The 22,976-nt window shown below is 32.4% G+C and overlaps 1 protein-coding gene across 6 annotated transcripts in view; it reads right to left on the bottom strand.

Annotated features, from left to right (window-relative positions):
• AP3B1 (adaptor related protein complex 3 subunit beta 1) overlaps window positions 1-22,976 on the bottom strand; it is a 374,259-nt gene that overhangs the window by 121,798 nt on the left and 229,485 nt on the right. For all 6 annotated transcript variants that reach the window (XM_074204381.1, XM_074204379.1, XM_074204375.1 and 3 more), the window contains exons 16-20: window positions 13,948-14,134; window positions 12,837-12,967; window positions 6,768-6,873; window positions 5,247-5,400; window positions 2,086-2,227 (exon numbers count right to left, since the gene is read on the bottom strand). In XM_074204381.1, the coding sequence (XP_074060482.1) occupies window positions 2,086-2,227; window positions 5,247-5,400; window positions 6,768-6,873; window positions 12,837-12,967; window positions 13,948-14,134 (720 nt within the window). The remainder of the gene's footprint in view (window positions 1-2,085; window positions 2,228-5,246; window positions 5,401-6,767; window positions 6,874-12,836; window positions 12,968-13,947; window positions 14,135-22,976) is intronic.

Genomic DNA, 22,976 nt, shown 5'->3' on the forward strand with positions numbered 1-22,976 from the left:
CAATGCTATCTTCATCTAGAGGAAGAGAAATGAAACAAAACAAAAACAAACCTACAGAATCTGAATGAACACTATGTTCACTTTTTAAGAATTTCTCTTATGTTTTTCTTTCCTTTCTCATGGTTTTCTTTCTTTTCCCTTAGTTCTAATTCCTCATACAGAAAGTAACTTATCTGTAAATATGTTAAACACAAACGTATATGTATAATGACCACAAGACTGTTCACTATTGAGAGGAGGGTGGGAAGGGAGGGTGGAAAGAAATTATGAAACTTATAAATATGCATATGCATATGGATGAATGTTGAAAAACTTTCATAACACATAACTGGAAAAACAAAATATCAACTGGGAAAAAATTAATCTCAGTATACAATTCAATTTATAGATTTCAGTCTAAATTTGAAATTGTATTACATATAAAATTATATAAAACTAAGTGCTATGACAAATAATGAACAATAAAAAATTCCTATATTCTTTTTGTTTTGCTTTAGGTTTTTACAAGGCAATGGGGTAAAGTGACTTGCCCAAGGCTACACAGCTAGGTAATTATTAAGTAACTGAGATCAGATTTGAACTCAGGTCCTTCTGACTCCAGGGCCCATGCTCTATTCACTGTGCTACCTAGCTGCCTCATAAAATTCCTATATTCTTTAAAGACTAATTGTAGTTACCTACTTAGTTAAACCCATTTTTATCAGTGATTATCATTTAGCATATTAAAATAATTCCAAAAGAATGCAACAAGCTAAGTAAAAAAAAAAAGTCGAGCAAATTGGAATTAGGATCAATGGTAAGTGACTAAATTTTCAGATTTTTGAGTGACATAGGTCATATAGAACAACAGCATTTGAAATTTAACATCACTGATATCTGAGATAATTTTTTTATATATTAAATTTTTATATCGATATGCTTAGCTTTCTACTTTTATTTACTTAGCAGTATAATGCTACAAATAGAATATTCAAAATATTTCTAACAAAGTATCAAAAACATTTCTATCAAAAAGCTATGCTTATTTTAAAAAAATACTCATTTATACATTTATCATTACAAATAAAAATTGAACAATTTATTTTTCTTAAATAACATTCAGAATAGTCATATTTTCCTCATCAAGTATTTTACTCATCTATCCCTTGCAACATCTTCCTGATACTAAGACCATAAAATTATCACTCCATCTAGTAAACACTGTCTTCAAGTTCAAGGAGGTAGTGAGAGATACACCAAAGAAACAGACATAAACAAGAGCTCCTGATGACAAAGGATTAGCCTGGCACAGTGGACAGTCTGCTTTGAAGATATGAAGATCTGGATTTAGGTACCTTTGATGTATACTGACTGTATACATCTAACTAACATTTGCATTGGTTAAAGGAATAATGTTGAAAAAAAAATTCTTCCATTGACTTCCCCTTATGCTTCCTCATTTTTACCTGTCCAAGAAACCTAAAGAGAATGGACTGGTTTATGAAAAATGCATTAGTAATGGGGTCGCTAGATGGCGCAGTGGATAGAGCACCGGCCCTGGAGTCCGGAGGACCAGAGTTCAAATCTCACCTCAGACACTTAATAATTACCCAGCTGTGTGCCTTGGGCAAGCCACTTAACCTCATTGCCTAGCTAACAACAACAACAACAACAACAACAACAACAACAACAACAACAACAACAACAAATGCATTAGTAAGTCACAGGTATACTTGTGCTTTTCTGACATTAAAAACATTCTATTTCAATATAATGAGTCCTATAGTACATGAACACTCAGACCAAGTTAAAGAGAATTTTTCTCCTTGAATTTTAAAGTTTTCCAATGATTTAAAATATAAATGCATTGATTGATCCCAAAGAAAATTATTTCTTTTTTTTTTGCAAGGCAATGAGATTAAGTAACTTGCTTAATGCCTAAGGTCACAAAGCTAGGCATTTAAGAGTTGAGGCGAGATTTGAACTCAGGTCCTCCGGACTCCAGGGCCAGTGTTCTATCCACTTTGCCACCTAGCTGTGCCTCAGAAAATTATTTCTTAGAATATACATATTCACAAATTAAATTATCCTATACCAAGATCTCACCTTACTCGTTTTTTTTGACTCAAAGTCACTGTCTGTGTCTGATTCAGAGTCTGAAGAACTTCCCTCTATTGAACTAGATTCAGAATTTGAAGAATCAGATGGTTTCAATTTGGTATTTGTCTTCTCATCAGCATCGGAATCACTGTAAAAAATACGTAACATCAATTTCTCATTATTTAAAGATGAACATATTTGTGAAATGCTCCAAATGAAAACATAAAAAGAAACTGTATTATCTGTTCTGTGAATTTATCATGCATATAAATTTAAAAGAAACTTTACTAAATCAGTGTCATAATTTCTTCCCTTTAGTATATGAAAAGATATTTCAAGGTGGCTCAAAAATTCAGAACATATTAATGGAATGATAATATAGATGGTGTGTGTTATCTATCACTAGGGAAATCATTATCCATAAACTCATCAATTATATTGAAAGTCACATATACTTTAAATAGGATAGCTAGAAAAGGTCATAAAATAACACTAAAAAAAGTCATCAATAATAGCACAAAAATAATTAATGGCTGTAGAACTAAATTTACTGAGTTTATCAGAAAATACATTTACTATAACATTTGTAATAACTTAAATATTCAGGTTTTGATTTTGAAATGGTGAATTTTCAGAATGCGTCACTGTTTAAATTTCAATATGAATATTTACATATATCATGCTTATATATACACATATACATCTATCTATCTATCTATCTATCTATCTATCTATCTATCTATCTATCTATATATATAAACTTGCTTAGGTATGATTGTAAAAGACATTCTAAAATTCAAAGACACAGCAAATACAAAATAAGTGACAGATCTTGACCCAACCAGAATGTGCTTTTTCATCTACTACAGAAAAAAAGTAACTAAATGCAACCTTCTCAATCAGAAAATGCTTATGCCAAAGTATTTGACAATGAGGTTCTTAAAGAGCATGTGAAGAGGCAATCATGAACTCCTAGGATGTCTTGTCTCTTCCACCTGGCACAAGTGATAACTTCACTAATGAAATATATTTTTTTAATTTTTAAAATTTATGTATTTGTTTTGAACTTTACAATTCCCCACCCCCCACAGAAAACAATCTGTTAGTCTCTACATTGTTTCCATGGTATGCATTGATCTAAGTTGAATGTGATGAGAAAGAAATCATATCCTTAAGGAAAAAAGTAAAGTTTAAGAGATAGCAAAATTACACAATAAGATAATAAGTTTCTTTTTAAATTGAAGGTAATAGTCTTTGGTCTTTGTTCAAATTCCACAATTCTTTCTCTGGATGCAGGTGGTATTCTCCATCACAGATAGCCCCAAATTATGCCTGATTGTTGCACTGATGGAATGAGCAAGTTCATTAAGGTAGATTACCACCCCCCCCCCCCATGTTTCTGTTATGTTGTACAATGTTTTTTCTGGTTCTGCTCATCTCGCTCAGCAACTGATAAAATATTTTAAGCTTTGCATGCCTAAACTTAATTGAAACATTTTATAAAGAATGAAAAGTATATGGTACTTTTAAAAGTAATTCTTAAAAGCATCTTAGTTTTTCAAAATTTATTCATAATGTATTTGCTTCAAGGAGAAAGAAAACTTTAAAAACTATAAGGAAATGCACAAAAATAAAGCTGGAAAGGGAATCACTTCCTACAACTGACTTCTAATGAGGCAAATTACTTTTTCTTTAATGGAATCATGGTACAATGGCAAGGGGATGCACAATTTATATATAAAGGCTAACACATGTAAATGCATTTTAGACAAAGAATGAAAAATAGAAATTCCTTATGTTTTGGGGAATAGTTTTGAAAATAAATCATTTTTAAAAATTATTTGTATCCTAACATTTTAAGTAATCTTTTCTTCTTATAAGATAAATCATTCTTTCAAATTCAAACATACCTGAATAGAACAGGTTAATTTTTGTGGGAAATACTTCATATACATTTATAAACTTTTTTTCTTTTTAAAGAAATATTCAAAAACATTTAAAAATTATATAATGTTATAAAAGATTTAACACTGAAAACCCTATCTGTATTTTGCTACTGTTAAAGTAGCCAAAGAGAAAATTTTCTGTAAAGCAACTATGAGATGAATATTACTCCTTTGCTTCAACAAGTGAATGATTTTCACTTCTACCTTTACGATAAGACTTTCAAGATAAAAGTAGTATTTTATTAGGCATCACTCAATTTTGAGGGGTAATTATTGTTTACCTTACTGCTTAGAGTTTCAGATGTTAATCTAATGAAAAGAATTTACTGGTAACTAGCTTTTTAACTTTGCAATGATGAAAAGCCTGTATTAATTTAACCTACAGATTTCATTTGTTCTGAACAGGAAAAACAATATAAATCACTTTTAAAATCATTAAATCCTGACTTAAATTAATAAAGTCATAATTAGGGCATTATGCTGTGTTTGTTATGGAAGTGGCAGGGCGAGCTGCTTTAATTACTGTCTGTAATAAAAGGAGCAGAGTGCGTACTGCGCCCCAATCAGCGCTGTCAGCCACGACTGAGCTGAGCTGCAAACTCATCAAGTGAGCTGGCAGCAGAGTAAAGGGTGATCATGTCTGCAGAGGCCACTTGCTGACAGCAGTGGAGGAAACAGATTCATATAATCCAAAGGATTAGCCCCAATTACTCAAAATTTTAATGATACTTTAACACATGATAATGTTGTTGATAATGGGCAATCTTAAAAAGCACTAATGCTTAAATATCTTCTGACCGTCTCCCTTCACAGCCCCTGACTCTAATATTTGGATCATAATCTTTTTAATATAACATTATTTAGAAAAATCAATTGTCTTAGTTACATAATGGCAAAGTGTTGAAGGATTTAATTTTAGCCCTCAGCAAAATTGCTGCAAAAGGTAATTAAGTGTTTCACACCTACTGCTTGATCATTTAACTCAGCTTCCCAAGGTTATACCAATTTTCCAACAGCAACCCCCAAGATTTGCTCAAGTTAAAAATGAAATCCAAGTCTTATGGCAGTTTAAATATGGTCCTCTACTATTCTACATGAATTCAAATAAATGTAATAAGTGAATTGATTCATTTAATTTCTAAATTATAGGGAAATATTTACCAGGAAAGAATATCACAGACAAGTGTTAATTTTTAAAAGAGGATAAAAATCTCTGTTCACCTTTCTTCTGTTGTTTTAGCTTTGTGCTTGGCTACTTGATTTTTGTTGTCTAAACTGGATTCACTGTCACTCTCATCAGAGGAGTATTCACTGCTCTCCTCACTACTGCCTTCTTCCTTTTCTTCATCTTCACTTTCACTTCCAGATTCACTGTCTAAGAGGGAAAAAAAAAGGTTTCTAGGCTTCTTTGCACTTTTGTATTCTTCATTTGATACAAAGAAAGAAGAAGTCTGGTTGCTCTCTACAGTAGGTATGTAGCCCTAGACCCTTGGAGACCACATATGAACACCATTAAGTGCAACTGTTCCTACACCAAGAAAGAGCAGCTTAGAGGAGAATGGCAGCAACTTCCAGATCCCCTGTTGAAAGGAAAGATTCATCATCACATGTTAATCCCCTGAGGGGATTTTTGTTTTTGATTTTGTTTTTAGTTCTAGCAGCTCATGAAACAATCTAATTCTCTGAAGATAAAGGTGATTAAAAGACCTCTCTGAAAAATATTTCTCCCTTACCCCCAATGACCTTCTATTGTCCAAGAGTCATTACACTGAGTTAAGATACTGTCAACAGATTTCCATGTGAAAAACATGTAGATAATATGGAAATGCTTTATATAATTGTATATGTAATTAACCTATATCAGATTACTTACTGCTTAAGGGAGGGGAGGGAATAGAATTTGGTATTCAAAACTTACAATTTTTTTTAAACTGTTTTTATATGTAATTGGGAAAAAATTACTAAGATGCAAGGCGATTATCAGAGAAGAGTAACTCATGAATAATCAATCATATGAAATCAACAAAGCTTAATTTATCAATTAAATTTGATTCAACCCAGTATTTATCAAATATCTGTTATATGCAAAACACAGTGATACCAGTGTGACATACAAAGAAAGGCAAGCTTTTGATGGGAAAAGGAGAGGAAGAAAAATAAGAGATACAACAGAGGAAGGCCTAGGTTTTTAAGAAAGAAAAGGGGAAATTCCCAAGATAGAAATATAAAGTAAGAAGATCTAAATCAAATTTTACTTACTTCACATTTTGTTTATGGTCATAGAATGTCTTCACATATGGTACAGTTGTGCAACAGAAGCATTACATAAAGATATAAAAGTATTTTTCATTATCTATAGCTCAAGCACTGAATGGCAAGACATGGAAGAAACCATGCAGTACATCTGATTTGCAGATTTGGAAACTGGACCTTGAGAGATGAAGTAATTTGTCTAAGTTTGTACAACTAGTGACAGAGATGGCAGCAACCAGAATCCAAGTCCCTAGGAGCAGAATCCAGAGATTTTCTCACTATACTTTGGATTCTTATCTCAATTAAATGAGATATCTTTGTATCAGTTTTTAATCTTATTCTTTGTAAAATAACTGATTATAAATTTTAAAATAACTTATATCACAGAAGGAAAGCATAAAAGACATTTTATAAGGCCAAAATAATGGTATATGCCAAGGATTAATGTTGTAGAATGAATATCCTAATATGACAAATAACAGTTCATACCACTGTCACTGCTGTTGTCAGAAGCATTCTCTTCAGATTCTGAATAAAACTTTTCATCAGGTTTCACTTTCTTTGATTTTCCAGATACTGATTTCCATTCCTTTGTCTGAATAACAAACAAAAAATACGAATACATATTCATATGCATGTGTATATGTACAGATGTCTATATACATATACAAATACATACATACATATAAATACAGTAATCTTCATTTATTTGGAGGAGGCACTTGTGGCAAATATCTCCATTCAGAATACAATGATCACAGAAGTCTTCAGAAAAAGTCTCTAAATGGCTTAAATAGATGTCACAAAGATAATGAACAGCTCTTCCCTGAGCAGATGATCTCCAACCCTAATTCAGATGCTATTAATTTATAACATCAGTAAGCCTATTTTACACTCTACACAATTATAGCAAGTTTACCTACACCAGGAAGATCAGAAGCTCTTAGAAGTATGTATATTGACAGGAGGGAAAAATCGTCACTGACAGAAGGGATAATAAGGTCATTTTTAAAAATCTACTAATACACAACAATCTAAGGTCATTAAATGTAATAGCAAGCAACCCTCCATATCCTAACAGACCCAGGGTTCATCACTGTATCAACATATAACATCCTATAAGTGATGTATAAAGTAAACTAATAATGACCCAAGTTTCTGAGAATATGCTCTGCACATTTTATTTAAAGAGGTAAAAAAGCAGTCAAATGCTTTATTTAAGGCACTATTTAAAATACCTTTATTTTATTTTATTTTATTTTTAGGTTTTTTTTTTTTGCAAGGCAAATGGGGTTAAGTGGCTTGCCCAAGGCCACACAGCTAGGTAATTCTTAAGTGTCTGAGACCAGATTTGAACCTAGGTACTCCTGACTCTAAGGCCGGTGCTTTATCCACTACGCCACCTAGCCGCTCCCTTTATTTTAAAAGGTAAAAAAACAGTCAGTCTCTGAGACTGGAATCAGTAAATCCTGAATTCAAATTCAGCCTCCGATACTTACAATCTGAATGACCCTTGGTAAGTCATTTAACTTCTCTGCCTCTATTTCTTCTACTATAAAATGGGAATTATATATAGCACCTACTTCTCAGAACTGTTGTATGGATCAGATGAGATATTGTAAGTAAAACTAGTTTCTGGCACAAAGTAGATACTTAATAAATTCTTCTTTACTTCCTTCATAAAGAATTTGGATAATATATTTTATCATTTATTACATTGGATAAAACATCAAAAAGATTCTGAAAAATAAAGAGATTTTGATTAAAAGGGGTCAAATTTCAATTATTACAAAAAATCTGTTATTTACAAATGTTGCTAAGTAGATGAAAGATGGTGGGAAGAGCACTGGGACAATACAAGAGTTTGTTTAAGCCTGAACTTCACCAACTAGTTTCAAACAATCTATCTTTAATAAGGGGGTAAGTTTCCCCCCAACAAATTTAGAAAGGTGGTGCTAAGGATGACATGAAATAATGTGCAATAGGAGGGTGAAAGATCACATTATTCTGAGAAGGGATCCATAGATTTCACCAGATTACCAAAAAAATCCCTAACATTAAAAAGTCAAGGATCCTTGGTCTATTCTTTTGTACAATATATTTTATTTCCATGTATTATTTACTGTAAATTTAATCTTATGCAAAATTGCAAACATTTTGGACATTTATTGCTGTTTATATAAGTGAAGGAGTAGAGACTGCCTTTAAATTACAACTTATAAACTACTTTTAAAGTTGGGGTTCTAGGTAGAGCAGTGGATACTGCACCAGGCCTGAAGTCATGAAGAACTAAATTCAACTCCAGCCTCAGACACTTGTGTGACCCTGAACAAGTCATTTAACCCTGCTTAGTTCAGTTTCTTCATCTCTGAAATGAGATGGAGAAGGAACCATTTCCTTGACAAGAAAACCATAAATGGGGTCATAAAGATGGACAAAAATGAAACAACTGAATAACACTAACAACACTGCCAGGACACATAAACAATAAATATTTATATAATGTTAATATAATCCTCGATAATAACACTTTCTGTTTATTAGTGCTGCCTTTTTAATACACACACAAAATATTTCTGTGCTCCAAAAAAGTGACAGCAGTTGTTTGCAAAGTTACATATTAACAAAAAGAATGTATTTTGTATTTTCTTCCTTAATTTTTTTTAATACTACAATTTTAAGCCAAGAAGTTTGAGAATAGGAAAGACAATAACTAAATAAACCAAGTGATAGGACAATTTTGCAAAGAAACAGAAGCCTTGCTGTAGTCTAGAGCTCATAGTCTGCTTCTAGATCAGTTTTTGATGATCAACATTTACTAAGTACTTCAAATGGACATGAAAGGTCATTAATGACAAATCTTGCAAGAATAGTTCAATAAAAAAAAAAAGGATGCTCAAAGCAATTTGACTTCATTGGTCTGGGAAGATAACAATGAAAAAAATTGAAATACAAGTATAAGCCTTGATGAAGTGGGAGAATTCACAATAAAAATGTAAAAAACAAAATGCTGCTAAAGAAAATCTGAAGCAAGGTAGCACTGTTATTGATCATTACCAAGATGTGGTTACCTTGTAGGGGACCATTTAGGTGGCACAGTGGAAAGAGTACTGGAACTTCAGTTAAGAAAGTCTGAGTTCAAATACTACCTCAGATACTTCCTAGATGTAAGACCCTGGACAAGTCACCTTCAGTTTGCCTTAGTTTCATCATCTATAAAATGGGGATAGTTATATCTACCTCTCCTAAGGTTGTTGTGAGGATCATATGAAATAAGAACTGTGAAGTGCAAATGTTGTTGCTATTATTATATATCAGATGACTACAACAAACAATGGGGGGGGGGGCAGCAAGATAAATCAGTGCATAGAGTATTAAGCCTGAAGTCAGGGAGACTCATCTTCCTGAACACAAATCTGACTTCTGATGCTTACTTGATGTATCACCGGGGCAAGTCACTTAACTCTCTTTGCCTCAGTTTCTCACCTATGGAGACTGAGTACAAACTATAGCATATTATTTTCATGTTTTTATATTTATTGTATATTTTCCTTTCTCGTGGTTTTTTTCCTCCTTTTGTTCTGATTCTGCTTTCACTACATGTCTAATATGGAAAACTGTTTAACATGAATATACATCTATGACATATCAGATTACTCACTGACATAGGAACGAGAGAGAGAAGGATAAAACCATAGAACTCAGAAGTTTATAAAAAGATAAATGCAGAAAACTATTTTTCCCATGTAATAGGGGAAAAAGTAAATTTTTTTAAAAAGAAAAGAAAATTCCAAATGGGATCATAAACATAAACAGTCAGACATGACTGAAACGATTGAACACACTGCCCAAATCCAAGAACTAATGATTAATGTTAAACATGTTCCCCACTAAATGAGAGTAAAAAGACAGTTTAATGTGATGGATATTGAACAGCCTTGGGGTCAGAAAGCTTGGGTTCAAATTATATTCCAGACATCTACTAGAAAGAGGTAAATTAATCGCTTCAAGTCTGAAGTAACTCTTTTTTTTAAACCTCATAAGATACCCGTCAACATTGGCTTCCTTAGTGGAAGTTCCTTAAATTAGTGAAATTACATGATTTAAAAAAAAAATCAAGAGCTATATATATAGATAGGAGCAGTCTTGGAAAACTGCATCTATATTGAAGGAGAGATTACAAATAAACTTCTTGTGAAAAGAAATGTCTTCTGATATCGAAGCATTATTACAAACTAAGTCAATATTCTTGAAGAAATTAATAGAAGTGGCAGCTAGGTGGTATAATGGATAGAGCACCGGCCCTGAAGTCAGAAGGCCCTGAGTTCAAATTCAGCCTCCGATACTTAATAATTACCTAGCTGTGTGACCTTGAGCAAGTCACTTAAAACTCCACTGCCTTGCCAAAAAAAAAAAAAAAGAAAGAAAGAAATAGATGTTAGGGGTAGACTTAGAACAACTCTGTTGTAGAAAGTCATGGATATTTGATAACAATATCTGACTGAAAATTTAGAAAATGTCTTAAACATGTTAAACAACAGCAGCAATAATTTCCTTAGCTACATTACATTTTCCAAACAGTAAAGAATTTTTTGAAGTCAGAATTATTTTCCTGAAAACACAATTTAAATAGTACCTTTCAACTTATCTTACTGGGGGTTGACAAAAACAACAACTAAAACAATCTAGAAATTCAACTGAAGAATAGTTAAACCAACTACATAACTGAAATTGATTTTTATGGCATAATAGGAAATAGAATGTATGAGGAATTCAGAGAAAAATGGGAAGACTTTTAAGAACTGGTTCAGAATCAAATAAGCAATGCCAGGAAAACAGTACATATCACTATAGGTCAAAAAATGAAGTAACAACAGTTACTAATCTTGACAAAAGAATGAGATAATAAAGTCCATCTCTCTTCTTGTAGTGGCGGGGGGTGGGGGGGTTATGGGAAGGAAGATTTAATATAAAATATCAGAGGGTGATGCTTTATTGGTTAGTTTTGCTGGATTATTATTGTTTGGGTACATAAGATACATAATAGTGTGGTAATTTCCAGAACTGACTGCATATAAAAGAGAATCAATAAAAACCCATTTCTAAATTTTCAAAAAATATAGATCTCAATATACTTATTAATATTAATATTCATTCTAGAAATTTTTATAAATAAATATGCATACATATACACAGTAATATTGAGCAAATGCCACTGAAAATCTACTCTGATCTCTTCTGATTTTCCCTCTATAAGCAGAATTGGGTATTAATTCTATTAGATGATTTCATGTCAGAAGAAACAAATTTAAAAGTCTAAAAATTTATGCATCCAATGCATAAAATTCTATCTTCCTTTTGATAATAAAAACAGGCCCTTTTCCTATCTACTCTCATTAATACAGAGTTTGAAAAAGAGGGTTCCATGACACAAAATTCGCATTCCATGGTCTACTATAGAGGCCCAGCAGAGAATTTTTAAAGTACAATATGTTTTCTTAGCCTACTGAAGCTATAGCCAAAAAGGCTATTGTGAAAGCACTTGAGGGAAGCCAACTAAATCAGAGTCATCCATAATTAAGCAAAGCTAGAACAGAGGCAAGAGTTCTTGCTTCAGGACTGAGAACATCTGATACCTTTCCCAGTAGTAGAGAGTCCCAACTGTTTTGAGGAGAAATAAGATAAAGAAAATAAATATAAGTAACCGTTTACAAAATTTATCATAATAAATATTCCTCATAAACTAGCAATACTTCTTCAAATGTCTGAGAAAAGTGAGAAACTTTAGGGCAGGTTAATAGAGACTTGCTGAATCTAAAGTCTTTAAAAATGGAATTTATTTTTTCTGTCAATCAGTATCCACTTTAAAAATATTCTAGCTACATATAATTAATTTCTCATAATAGCCAGAGAGCCTCTATTTTCCTCATTTCCTGCAAAGAGATTTTATTATTGAGTTTAGGACATCAATCTTTTGACCTTATTAAAGGTCAATTGTATGTGCTTGTTTTTGCTTTTAAGGAAAAAAAGACCAAGATTTAAATAGAAGGACTAACAAAAACAAAATGCATGATGTGAAAGCAACATAAAAGCACATTAATTTGACATTGTGTCCTCTAAGGACATCAGTATATTATGTTACTATTGTACATCCAGGTTTCATTAGGAACATTCTATTATGTGAAGTCATCAGTTGATTAGGTACTGCAGAAAAACTAGAAAAGGGCTATATGTGTTTTTATTGTAAGGGCACAAGACCATATTTAGAAAAATGTTGACATGAAGCTTATAAAAGCTTATAATATGTCAATGAATGTGAACATCACAAAAAGTCAATTTACCTATCTAAATATGCTTTTAAAGGTATACTTTTTACAAAAATAATTTTTTTATTTCTTTAAGAAAAAGTATGTAAGTAAATTGTCAGAAAAACACCTATCTAGTGCCTATAAAATTTACACACACACACACACACACACAAAATAAATCATAATTTAAAATTTCAAAATGAAATATTGGAATGCATAACCAAAATTACTTTTGGAAAGATCAACTTACCAACTCAATCACTTCTACATTTCTAACCGATGGGTCAGGCGCCACCTCTGGCCAATTAGACAACTCCAGGTACCCAGAAGCTTTAATGTTCAGAGTATGGGATAAGGTCCCAAGCTGGAAATGATCTCTGTCTAATAGCAACAGAGGAAAACATACAATAAACAACACGCACTTTATATCACAAAGAGCAATCCTAATCAGGGCTAAAGGTAATTGGCATATTACCTAAAATGTCATGGAATAAATATAAAGTAGGAAGCTCTTCATAGGTCAAAAAACTGATTTCAGTTCATAGATTACAATAATCTCCCCCATAATGGTCAATAAAAAAGCTAATCAGTCAGTGTGTTTAGAGGTGTTGCTCTGAAATGTAGCTTCTCTAAAAATTACTTTACTGTGAATATTAAGAATGACAGCATGGTTAAACAATCCATATACATGTCTTAGCACAAACACATCCAGAATTTTAATAGTTTGGGCTTTTTTTTTTGGTTTTGATTTTGCAATATTGAGCTCTTTTTGACATTTTAAGGAAACTGAATAATAAATAAAACTTATCTAGAAGTAAGGTGATCACTTAAGTTTGTAAAACATTTAATCGTTACTATTAAAAATCAAGGGAAAATATGTCAACCTCTCCTTTCTCTGAAAAAGAAAATCAAATCTGAAGAGGCTATTATCATTAAAAATAATTATTTTTTGAAATGCTACTATATTATTACTAATATTTCATTCCTAAGAGAAACTATTTTATTTAAATGATAAAGATGTCTATTTAAACAGAAGTGAAGTTAATACCTTATAGAAGTCTAGATTTTTTTTCCATTAATCAAACCAAATTCAAAACCTATCTGGTTAAAAGTTAATTCATTGTTTTCAGAATCATTTTGAATCTAAGATGTGCAATACATACAAACCTAAAATGGATGACTAAAATTTGTCCTAACAGCAGGAGAATGTAAAGTATATTATTCATATATATATATATATATATATATATATAAATCCTTTATATTTGCTAAGTGACACTCTTAAGCACATTAGAAATAGAGCATAATGCCATTATTTCTTTACAAAAATTAGGTATTGCAATTATTCCGGGAAAACATACCTTTAAAAGGAGATTCAAGCACTGGGGCTGGCTTTTGTGCCAAAAATATTTTTTTGGCATATTTGCTTAAGGCTCCGCTCTTCTCATTTGGAACAATAAGCTGCCTAATAAATCTTGTTCGGTCTCTGATGTCGTAGTTTTGGTCATATTTGCCGAGATTTAATATGTATTGGGTAAGCAATTTTGTCTGTTAGAAAAAAAGAGAACAAGAAAAGAATACAGTTATTTATGATTATTGATAACTCTGGATAAACATATTTAAAGAGGTAATAAAAATGAATGGTTATGTCAAACAAATGTTGTTCCATAGGGAATATGCATTTCTAACACTGCAAATGGAATTTTGAAGCCAAAGCACATGTCCTCCTCTGTATTGGGGAGGTGAATGCTGAGTACTGAGAAGCAGCCATGTGCTAGATTATTAAACTGCTGAAGTGGAAAGAAAGGCATCATTAAAAAAATAATCATATATGGCAAACCCGCTGAAGGGTCTACGTGAGGATAATGAATGTGGAAATACAACTAAAAACATGGCACTCAAAACTTAATCGGAAAAATATGCAGGACATCAAAACATCAGAGGGTATTAGGGGGCTGGCAAACTGCTTCTGCTGAGGTGTGTTTTATGAAGAGATACTGTCCCTGGCATAAGCAGTGTCTGCACTCTGACTGCACTCAGTTACTTTACCCTGAATTATGACCCATTAAAGCAGACACATGAATCACTGAACTGGATTACTGCAAATTATTTGCAGTGCATTTAGCTGTTACTTTTTCATAAAAGCAAGCTGCTGATGCCCTCTAAAAACTAGGATAAAAGACTTCTTCCATTTTTTTTCCTTGCTGCTTATAGCCTCCAATAATATTGGTCATTTATTTATCTAGGTGAGGGAACAACTTATGTTATAGCAGCTTTTATACTTTAACAAGATTTCCTAATTCAATTTCTGAGTGTACTACATTAATACACATTGAGATAATTTTAATAATAATTAAAATTGAATTTTTTAAAAAGATAAAACAATACTTCTATTTAAAATTTTGGTTCTGTTTATAAAAAACTAAAGGCTTTAATATACTATACAGATATAAAATTATAACCGGAAAAGTTAAACACATATTATATGTGTAAAAGTATAAAGTAATCTCTATAGGCAGAATTAACTGGCAAACCATTTACATGAGGACACTTGACAAGCATTCGAACAACAAAAACAAACCCCAAACAACCTGGCTGCACACTTTAGGAAAATTGAAAACAACATAGGTAGTTATTTGAAGCTAATAATTTGTTAAGAGCAATCATCCATATAAAGGTAGCCCCTTTGGGTAAGAAAGAATTCAAGATACGTAGAGTTTCATTATATGAAAGAACAATGTGAATATCAATAGTCTTTCACCTAATGTGGCTATCAATAATTGTACTCTTAATAAATGTGAATCACTGTTGACTAAACTTCATATGAAAACAATCTTATGATTTGTTATTTTAATACAAAGGGTACCATATACACTACAGATAATAGCTAAATGGGTTTAACCTTTTTAAGTTAATATTTACTAATGACTGGTAAATTAGTCACTTTACAAGCTAGTGTTTTTGAGAGTAGCAGTTATCAATGCAGAAAATAAATACGATCTCCAAAGTTAATTTTTAAAATATACTGTGACAAGTGCATACAAAAACTTAAGAAAACAACCATCTTAAATAAACATTGTACAAGAGAAGATGAAAGTCAATACAGACAAAGTAGATTAATCTGGTACTTTTTGATGGGCATTGGATCACAGACTTTAATCTTGACCAATTTTCTTGAAAAACAAACTGAATCAATGAGCGGACATAATAGTAACTCATTTTTATATGGCACATTAAGATTTACAAAGCATTTTCTTTGCAAAACCAAGCAAAAATGTGTCTATATTAGTTTTCCAACAAATTGTCAGAATATAAAGTCAATCTTTATTTAAATATCTAAAAACAAGGTGCTGAAAAAATATAAAAACATGGATTCTTCGCAAAAACAGTATTTTCCACAAAATGATTATATTAAGAAATCTCCTAAAAACTAAACATAAATTAGCTCACTGTCATTTACAAATTTAAAATGAAAACAAAAAGTGCTCTTAATTCCTTTAAAACTAATTTTACATGCATGATTTTGACTATGGCTTGTTTGTTTTTTTAAATGAATCTCTTTGACAAAAAGTAGAGGGGGTCCATGAAAAAAATTCTACATAAAACATCTAATACAATGACAATAGGGGAAGATATCAATATGATTTCTGGGTAATTAGTTCCATGATCTCAAATGAATTAAAACTGGCAGGTGATCCAAAAAGCAGTGGTAAAATGCAAAAGGAAAGGGAAGTAGACTGTAGCAAAATATATACATAAGCATACTATTATTGGCACTTACAGAAAAAAATATCAAGACTATAGTGTATTAAAAAAATGTAAACATAAGACATGGAATAAAAGAAATTATTAAGAAATAAATGACTTCCTTCTAAGGAGGGCAGTAGCAAAAATGAAAAGTACTAGGTTGAAAACTTGACTGCTGCATTTATATCCATGATAGATACAGAAGTAAGCCTTTGATAAAAATGGCAGATACTCTATTGGAAAGTCTTGGAAAGATACAGACAAGCATAGAGAGGCTCTAAGCAGTTTAAGGGGAGACCAAGCTAACATCAATACAGCCATTTATATACTGAAAAATGTACCGTTTTTCAGTGTGGTTTTCAAATTGTCACTTCTGACCAAAATAACTTTTCAGTAAAAGATACTTAAGTTTACAACATACATATTCACATCTCTCTAATAATTTACATTTTTTTTATTATTTGGCAGTTTTCTCTATTTTGGGGGAGGCTGTGTGTGTGTGTGTGTGTGTGTGTGTGTGTGTGTGTGTATGTGAGAGAGAATGGCAATGCAGTTAAGATATTGCAATTAAGAGTAAATAATAAAATTAAAATTGGGTCTCTATTATTCTTTTAATCTTTATTAAAATTTTTACTTAACTTCAAACAAATTTCATGATGCCTAATTTTTTCCAGATGGTTCATCTATTCAGTTTTGTCCTTTAAAAGAATTTCCTTTTTGGTTGTTGTTGCTGGACATAATCACTAAAGCATGAAAGGTAATTTAAACTGCAAAGTATAAGAAAATCTACCAAAACAAAAGAACAACCTATAGATGGGTCAATCATATAACAATGTAAAAATGGAAAATGCGTCGATAAAATTTTCATTCCTCAAATAATGATACAGACTTGAAAGTTAAAAAACAAAAATTATATGGAGTAAGAAGAAAGAATTGAGTAACAGATTAAGAGATAGCTTAGAGATAGGGGAAAAAAAGAATTCAAGCTCTGCCTCTGGCTGTATGATCATGGGCCAATTGGTAACATCTCAGTGTCTGTCCCAGGCAACTCTTTATAAGATACATAGAAAGAAAGTGATGACCAGCATAGGAAAGGTAGTTTCTTATCATCATGCTTCTTATACTAAAGAAATCACAAAATGAGTTCAAATAAAAGGGGTGAAAAAAGAGGTGAATTGTTTGTTAGGAATATAAAAATAGTTGTGGTAAACATGAATATGCATAGAAAAAGACACAGTAAAATTATTTCTAATAAAATTTCTTAAGAAATAATAAAAATAGGTGAGGCTAGGTGGCGCAGAGGATAGAGCACCGGCCCTGAAGTCAGGAGTGCATGAGTTCAAATCCGGCCTCAGACACAATAATAATTACCTAGCTGTGTGGACTTGGGCAAGTCATTTAACTCTATTTGCCTTGCAAAAAAAAACAAACAAAAAAACCCTTAGAAAAGAAGTAATAAAAATTATTAAAAGATATAATGCAAAGATGAAATATTCTATTCACAAAATTGAAAAATGATGAAAAATCAAATGATGTGTAATTATGAGAAGACACATGTAAAGTACTTTGTGTTAAGTAGTTATTATTAAGATAAAAACTCAAAACTGTCACTCAAAAAGGCAAAATATGAAGATGCATATAATGTACTTTGAGCTTTTTCTATTGCCTAATATCAAAGTATGATTTTTAACTCCCTAAAATCGAAGAAAAAGTCGCATTTGTTTAATTCACTGTTTCCTGATATATAATAGTATTATTATATTGAAGATGTTCATTATAAATTTATTTGCTTTTATCAATTTTTTAATTTTATTTTATTATATTTTTCCTCTAGGTACATGCAAAAACAAGCTTCAACATTCACTTTTAAAATCTTAATTTCCAAATTCTCTCCTTTTCTTCCATCCAAGTTTGTAAGCAAGCTATTTGACAGGTTTCTATCCAACTCCCCTCCTTGAGAAAGCAAGTTATTTGATAGATAACAATGTAGTCATGAAAAACATTACCACAACAGTCATGTTGTGAAAGTAAACATAACCCCTTCCCCAAAAAGAAAAACCTCAAGAAAAATATATTATAAAAAAAATGCTTCAAGTGCATTCAGAAACCATCAATTCTGTCTTTGGGATGGATAGTATTCTTTATCCTACGTCCTTCAGAGTTGTATTGAATCACAGCACTGCTGAGAAAAGTTAAGTCATTCACGTTTGATCATCTTACAATACTGCTGTTACTTTGTACATAATACATTTCCATTATATATGCTCATATAAGTTTTTTACTGAGAGCATTCTGGTCATTCTTTTTACATACAAAATAGTGTTTCATCGCTCTTATTTTTTTCTCTCTTCTGGAATGTAGACCTACTAATGGCATTGTTATGTCAGTTTCAAATTGTTCTACAGAATTGTTGAATCATTTCACAACTTCTCCAACAGTGCACTGATGTTTCATTATCCTTACATCCTTTCCAACATCTGTCATTTTAAAAGGTATAAGGAACAATTTCAGAATTGTTCTCACCTGCATTTCTCCTATCAATAATGAGCTAAGATATATTTTAAAAAATGTTTTAAATAGATAGCATTGATAATTCATTGAAAATTGTTCACAGAAATGCAAATTAAAGCTTCTCTGAGGTACCACCTCACATATGACCAGAAAGGACAACAATCGTTGTTGGAAAGGTTGTGGGAAATCTGGGACACTATTACACTGTTGGTGGAGCTGTGAACTCATCCAACCTTTCTAGAGAGTAATTTGGAACTGTGCCCAAAGGGCAACAAAAATGTGCATATCCTTTGATCCAGCAATACTACTACTAGGTCTATACCCTGAAGAGATGATGAAAAAGGGTAAAAACATCACTTGTACAAAAATATTCATAGCAGCCCTGTTTGTGGTGGCAAAGAATTGGAAATCAAGTAAATGCCCTTCAATTAGGGAATGGCTTAGCAAACTGTGGTATATGTATGTGATGGAACACTATTGTTCTATTAGAAACCAGGAGGGATGGGAATTCAGGGAAGCCTGGAGGGATTTGCATGAACTGATGCTGAGTGAGATAAGGAGAACCAGAAAAACACTGTACACCCTAACAGCAACATGGGGGTGATGATCAACCTTGATGGACTTGCTCATTCCATCAGTACAACAATCAGGGACAATTTGGAGCTGTCTGCAATGGAGAATGTCATCTGTATCCAGAGAAAACTGTCGAGTTTGACCAAGGACTACTGACTTTAATTGGGGGGGGGGGGTGGAATGCCATCTTATCATCTGATCTTGTTATCTCTTATACTTTATGTCTCTTCCTTAAGGATATGATTTCTCTCTCATCACACTCAATTTGGATAAATGTATACCATGGAAAGAATGTAAAGACTGACAGACTGCCTTCTGTGGGGGGTGGGAGGAGGGAGATAAGATTAGGGGAAAATTGTAAAACTCAAAATAAAAAAAATCTTAAAAAAAATAAATTTGATTCAGTTCTTTAAGAGAAATGAAATCTTTATAAGAGAACCTTTTTTTCAATATTTTTCCCACATGACTAACCCCATCCTATTTCCCCCATCCCCATTTATTCTATTCCCTCCTTTCACCCTATCCTTCCTCTGGTGTTTTGTATCTATTCCCCCCCCCCACAATCTTTTCTTCCTTCTATCTACTTCCTACACCCTTCTCTTCTTATTTTCCTCTATCATAAGAGATTTCTATACTCAACTGAGTATTTCTATACTTATTTGAGTCAATTTTGATAGGAGTAAGACTCACTCACTCCCCTTTACCTTCTTCCCCTACACTTCAAAAGATTCTTCTTGCCCCTTTTATGTGAAATAACTTCCCCCATTCTACCTCTCCCTTTCCCTTTCTCTCAGTACATTCTAACATTAGCTCCATCTTTTTCATATGTTATCCCTTCAAATTAAACTGTCATAGGAGTTAATTGCATCCTCTTCACATGCAGGAATATAATCAGTTCAACATTATTAAGTTACTTTAGTTTTGTATTTGAAATTCAAATTTTCTGTTCAATTCTGGTTGTTTCATCAGGAAAAGTTTGAAAGTCCCCTATTTCACTGAATGTACATCGTTTTCCCTGGAAAGAATATGTTCAGTTTTGCTGAGTAGTTGATTCTTGATTGTAATCCAAGTTTTTTTTACCTTCTGGAATATCATATTCCAAGCCCTATGATCCCTTAATTTAGAGGCTAATAATTATTTTTCTTGAGGTTTTGCTTTTTTTTGGGAGGGGATTATGTTTACTTTTACAACATGAATACTGTGGTAATGTTTTTCATGACTACATATTGTTACCTATCAAATAACTTGCTTTCTATCATAATCGTAGATCCAAAATATGTGAATTGTTTCTTTCTGGCTGCTTGCAATATTTTCTCCTTGACTTGAAAGCTCTGAAATTTGGTCATAATTTTGGGCATTTTTCATTTTGGAATCTCTTTCAGGAGATGATTAGTGGACCCCCCCTTTTTTTTAAAAAACACTTATTTATTTTGAATTTTACAATTTTTCCCCTAATCTCACTCCCCCCCCCCCAAGACAGTCTGTTAGTCTTTACATGGTTTCCATGGTATACATTTATCTAAGTTGAATGTGATGAGAGAGAAATGATATCCTTAAGGAAATAAGTAATGTATAAGAGATAGCAAAAATATATAATAAGATAATGTTGTTGTTTTTTTAAATTCAAGGTAATAGTTTTGTTCAAAATCCAGAATTCTTTATCTGGATACAGATGGCATTCTCCATCACAGATACCCCAAAATTGTGCCTGATTATTGCACTGATGGAATGAGTAAGTCCATTAAGGTTGATCATCACCCCCATGTTGCTTTTAGGATGCATAATGTTCTTCTGGTTCTGCTCATCTCGCTCAACATCAGTTCATGCAAATTCTTCAAGGTTTCCCTGAATTCCCTCCTGGTTTCTAATAGAACAATAGTGTTCCATAAAATACATATACCACAATTTGTTCGGTCATTCCCCAATTGACATTCACTCAATTTCCAGTTCTTTTCCAACACAAACAGGGCTGCTATGAATATTTTTATACATGTGATGTTTTTACCCCTTTTCGTAATCTCTTCAGGGTATTGACCCAGTAGAGTTATTGCTGGATCAAAGGGTATGCACATTTTTGTTGCCCTTTGGGCTTAATTCTAAATTGCTCTCCAGAAAGTTTGTATGCATTCACAGCTGGTGGATTCTTTCAATGGGTGGTTTTCCTTGATAATTTTTTGAATCTAGGCTATTTTTCTTGGTCATGGCTTACATGTTACACATGCCAAGTATCTGGAATGATTTTGAGGTTTAGATGAGATACTATGTTGTACAAGAGGCAGTAAGGTAAAATTTATTCTACTGAGTCAGTTTTTTATAACCAACAAAAGTATGAAATCTAACATTATTTAAAGATAGAATTCTGGTCTGCAAAAGATTATCAAGAATGCTCTTGATTAGATTTTTTTTAATAAAAGGAAAGGTGGGCAAATTGGTCAGTAGTTATTAATATTTCTTCAATCATCTTTTTCATGTGGTCATTACATATTACTTTTTATGTCCAATCTGACAACTTTTTTCAAATTTGTTCTTTTTAGTATTGTTTTTTGCTTTCTATATAACTCTCAGACAATGATGTCAGGGTATAAAACTGTAATCATTAACATATCTTTTTTTTTAAGTTTTTGCAAGGCAATGGGGGTTAAGGGGCTTGCCCAAGGCCATGCACACAGGTAATTATTAAATGTCCGAGGGCGGATTTGAACTCAGGTACTCCTGACTCCAGGGCCAGTGCTCTATCCACTGCGCCACCTAGCTGCCCCCTATTAACATATCTTTGATGGAAAATTGCAATTTGGTAAAGTCTGTTTTGGAAATCATTTGCCATTTTTATTCTGTTTGTTATCTTGTTCCCATTTCGATCCTTCTAGGTTCTCTGGATGGTTCTGTTTAGTGTATACCTTGATAAGCTTTCTTTACATTTGCTTTTTCTTTCAACTGTTTCTTTCTTTTTAAAGAGATGATATTGTTCAAACTATTCATAACTGTCCATCATGCTTCTTCTTAAGATTTTACAAAGAAGTTTTTAATCTAGTGTTGCCTTTTGCAGCTATGTTTCTTTGGATATGGCATTTTGTGAGAAGAGGGGCATTCAATACAGTCCCCCCCCAAGGGAAAATTCTGTTCAGGGTTTAGATATTACTTTTCCTGTATGTCCTGAAATCATGTGGGACAAAGGGAGGCAGGAAAGGAAAATTCCACTTTGGCCACTGCCATTGTAGCCTTTAATCATAAACATGAATTCTTTTCAAGCTTATTGCAACTTGGTGTCATTCTCAGCTCCTATTATTGTCAAAAGCACCACCAGTAAACCTCCCAGGTAGCAAATTCATTACACTTCATTCTCATCCAAGATTCCTTACTTTCCCTCATTAACCATATCCAATCATTTGCTAAGTCTATTCTACTTTTGTAAAATCTCTCATATATACTTTCTTCTCTGACACTGTCTCTTCCCTAGCATGGGCCTTCATCACCTCACTATTTCAAAAGCCTTCTGGTTGGTCTCCCTGTCTCTTACTTTGCTCAACTCATCTGTCAAATGTTTCATTCTAAAGTACAG

Source organism: Macrotis lagotis, chromosome X (assembly GCF_037893015.1).
Source record: "Macrotis lagotis isolate mMagLag1 chromosome X, bilby.v1.9.chrom.fasta, whole genome shotgun sequence".
Taxonomy (NCBI): domain Eukaryota; kingdom Metazoa; phylum Chordata; class Mammalia; order Peramelemorphia; family Peramelidae; genus Macrotis; species Macrotis lagotis.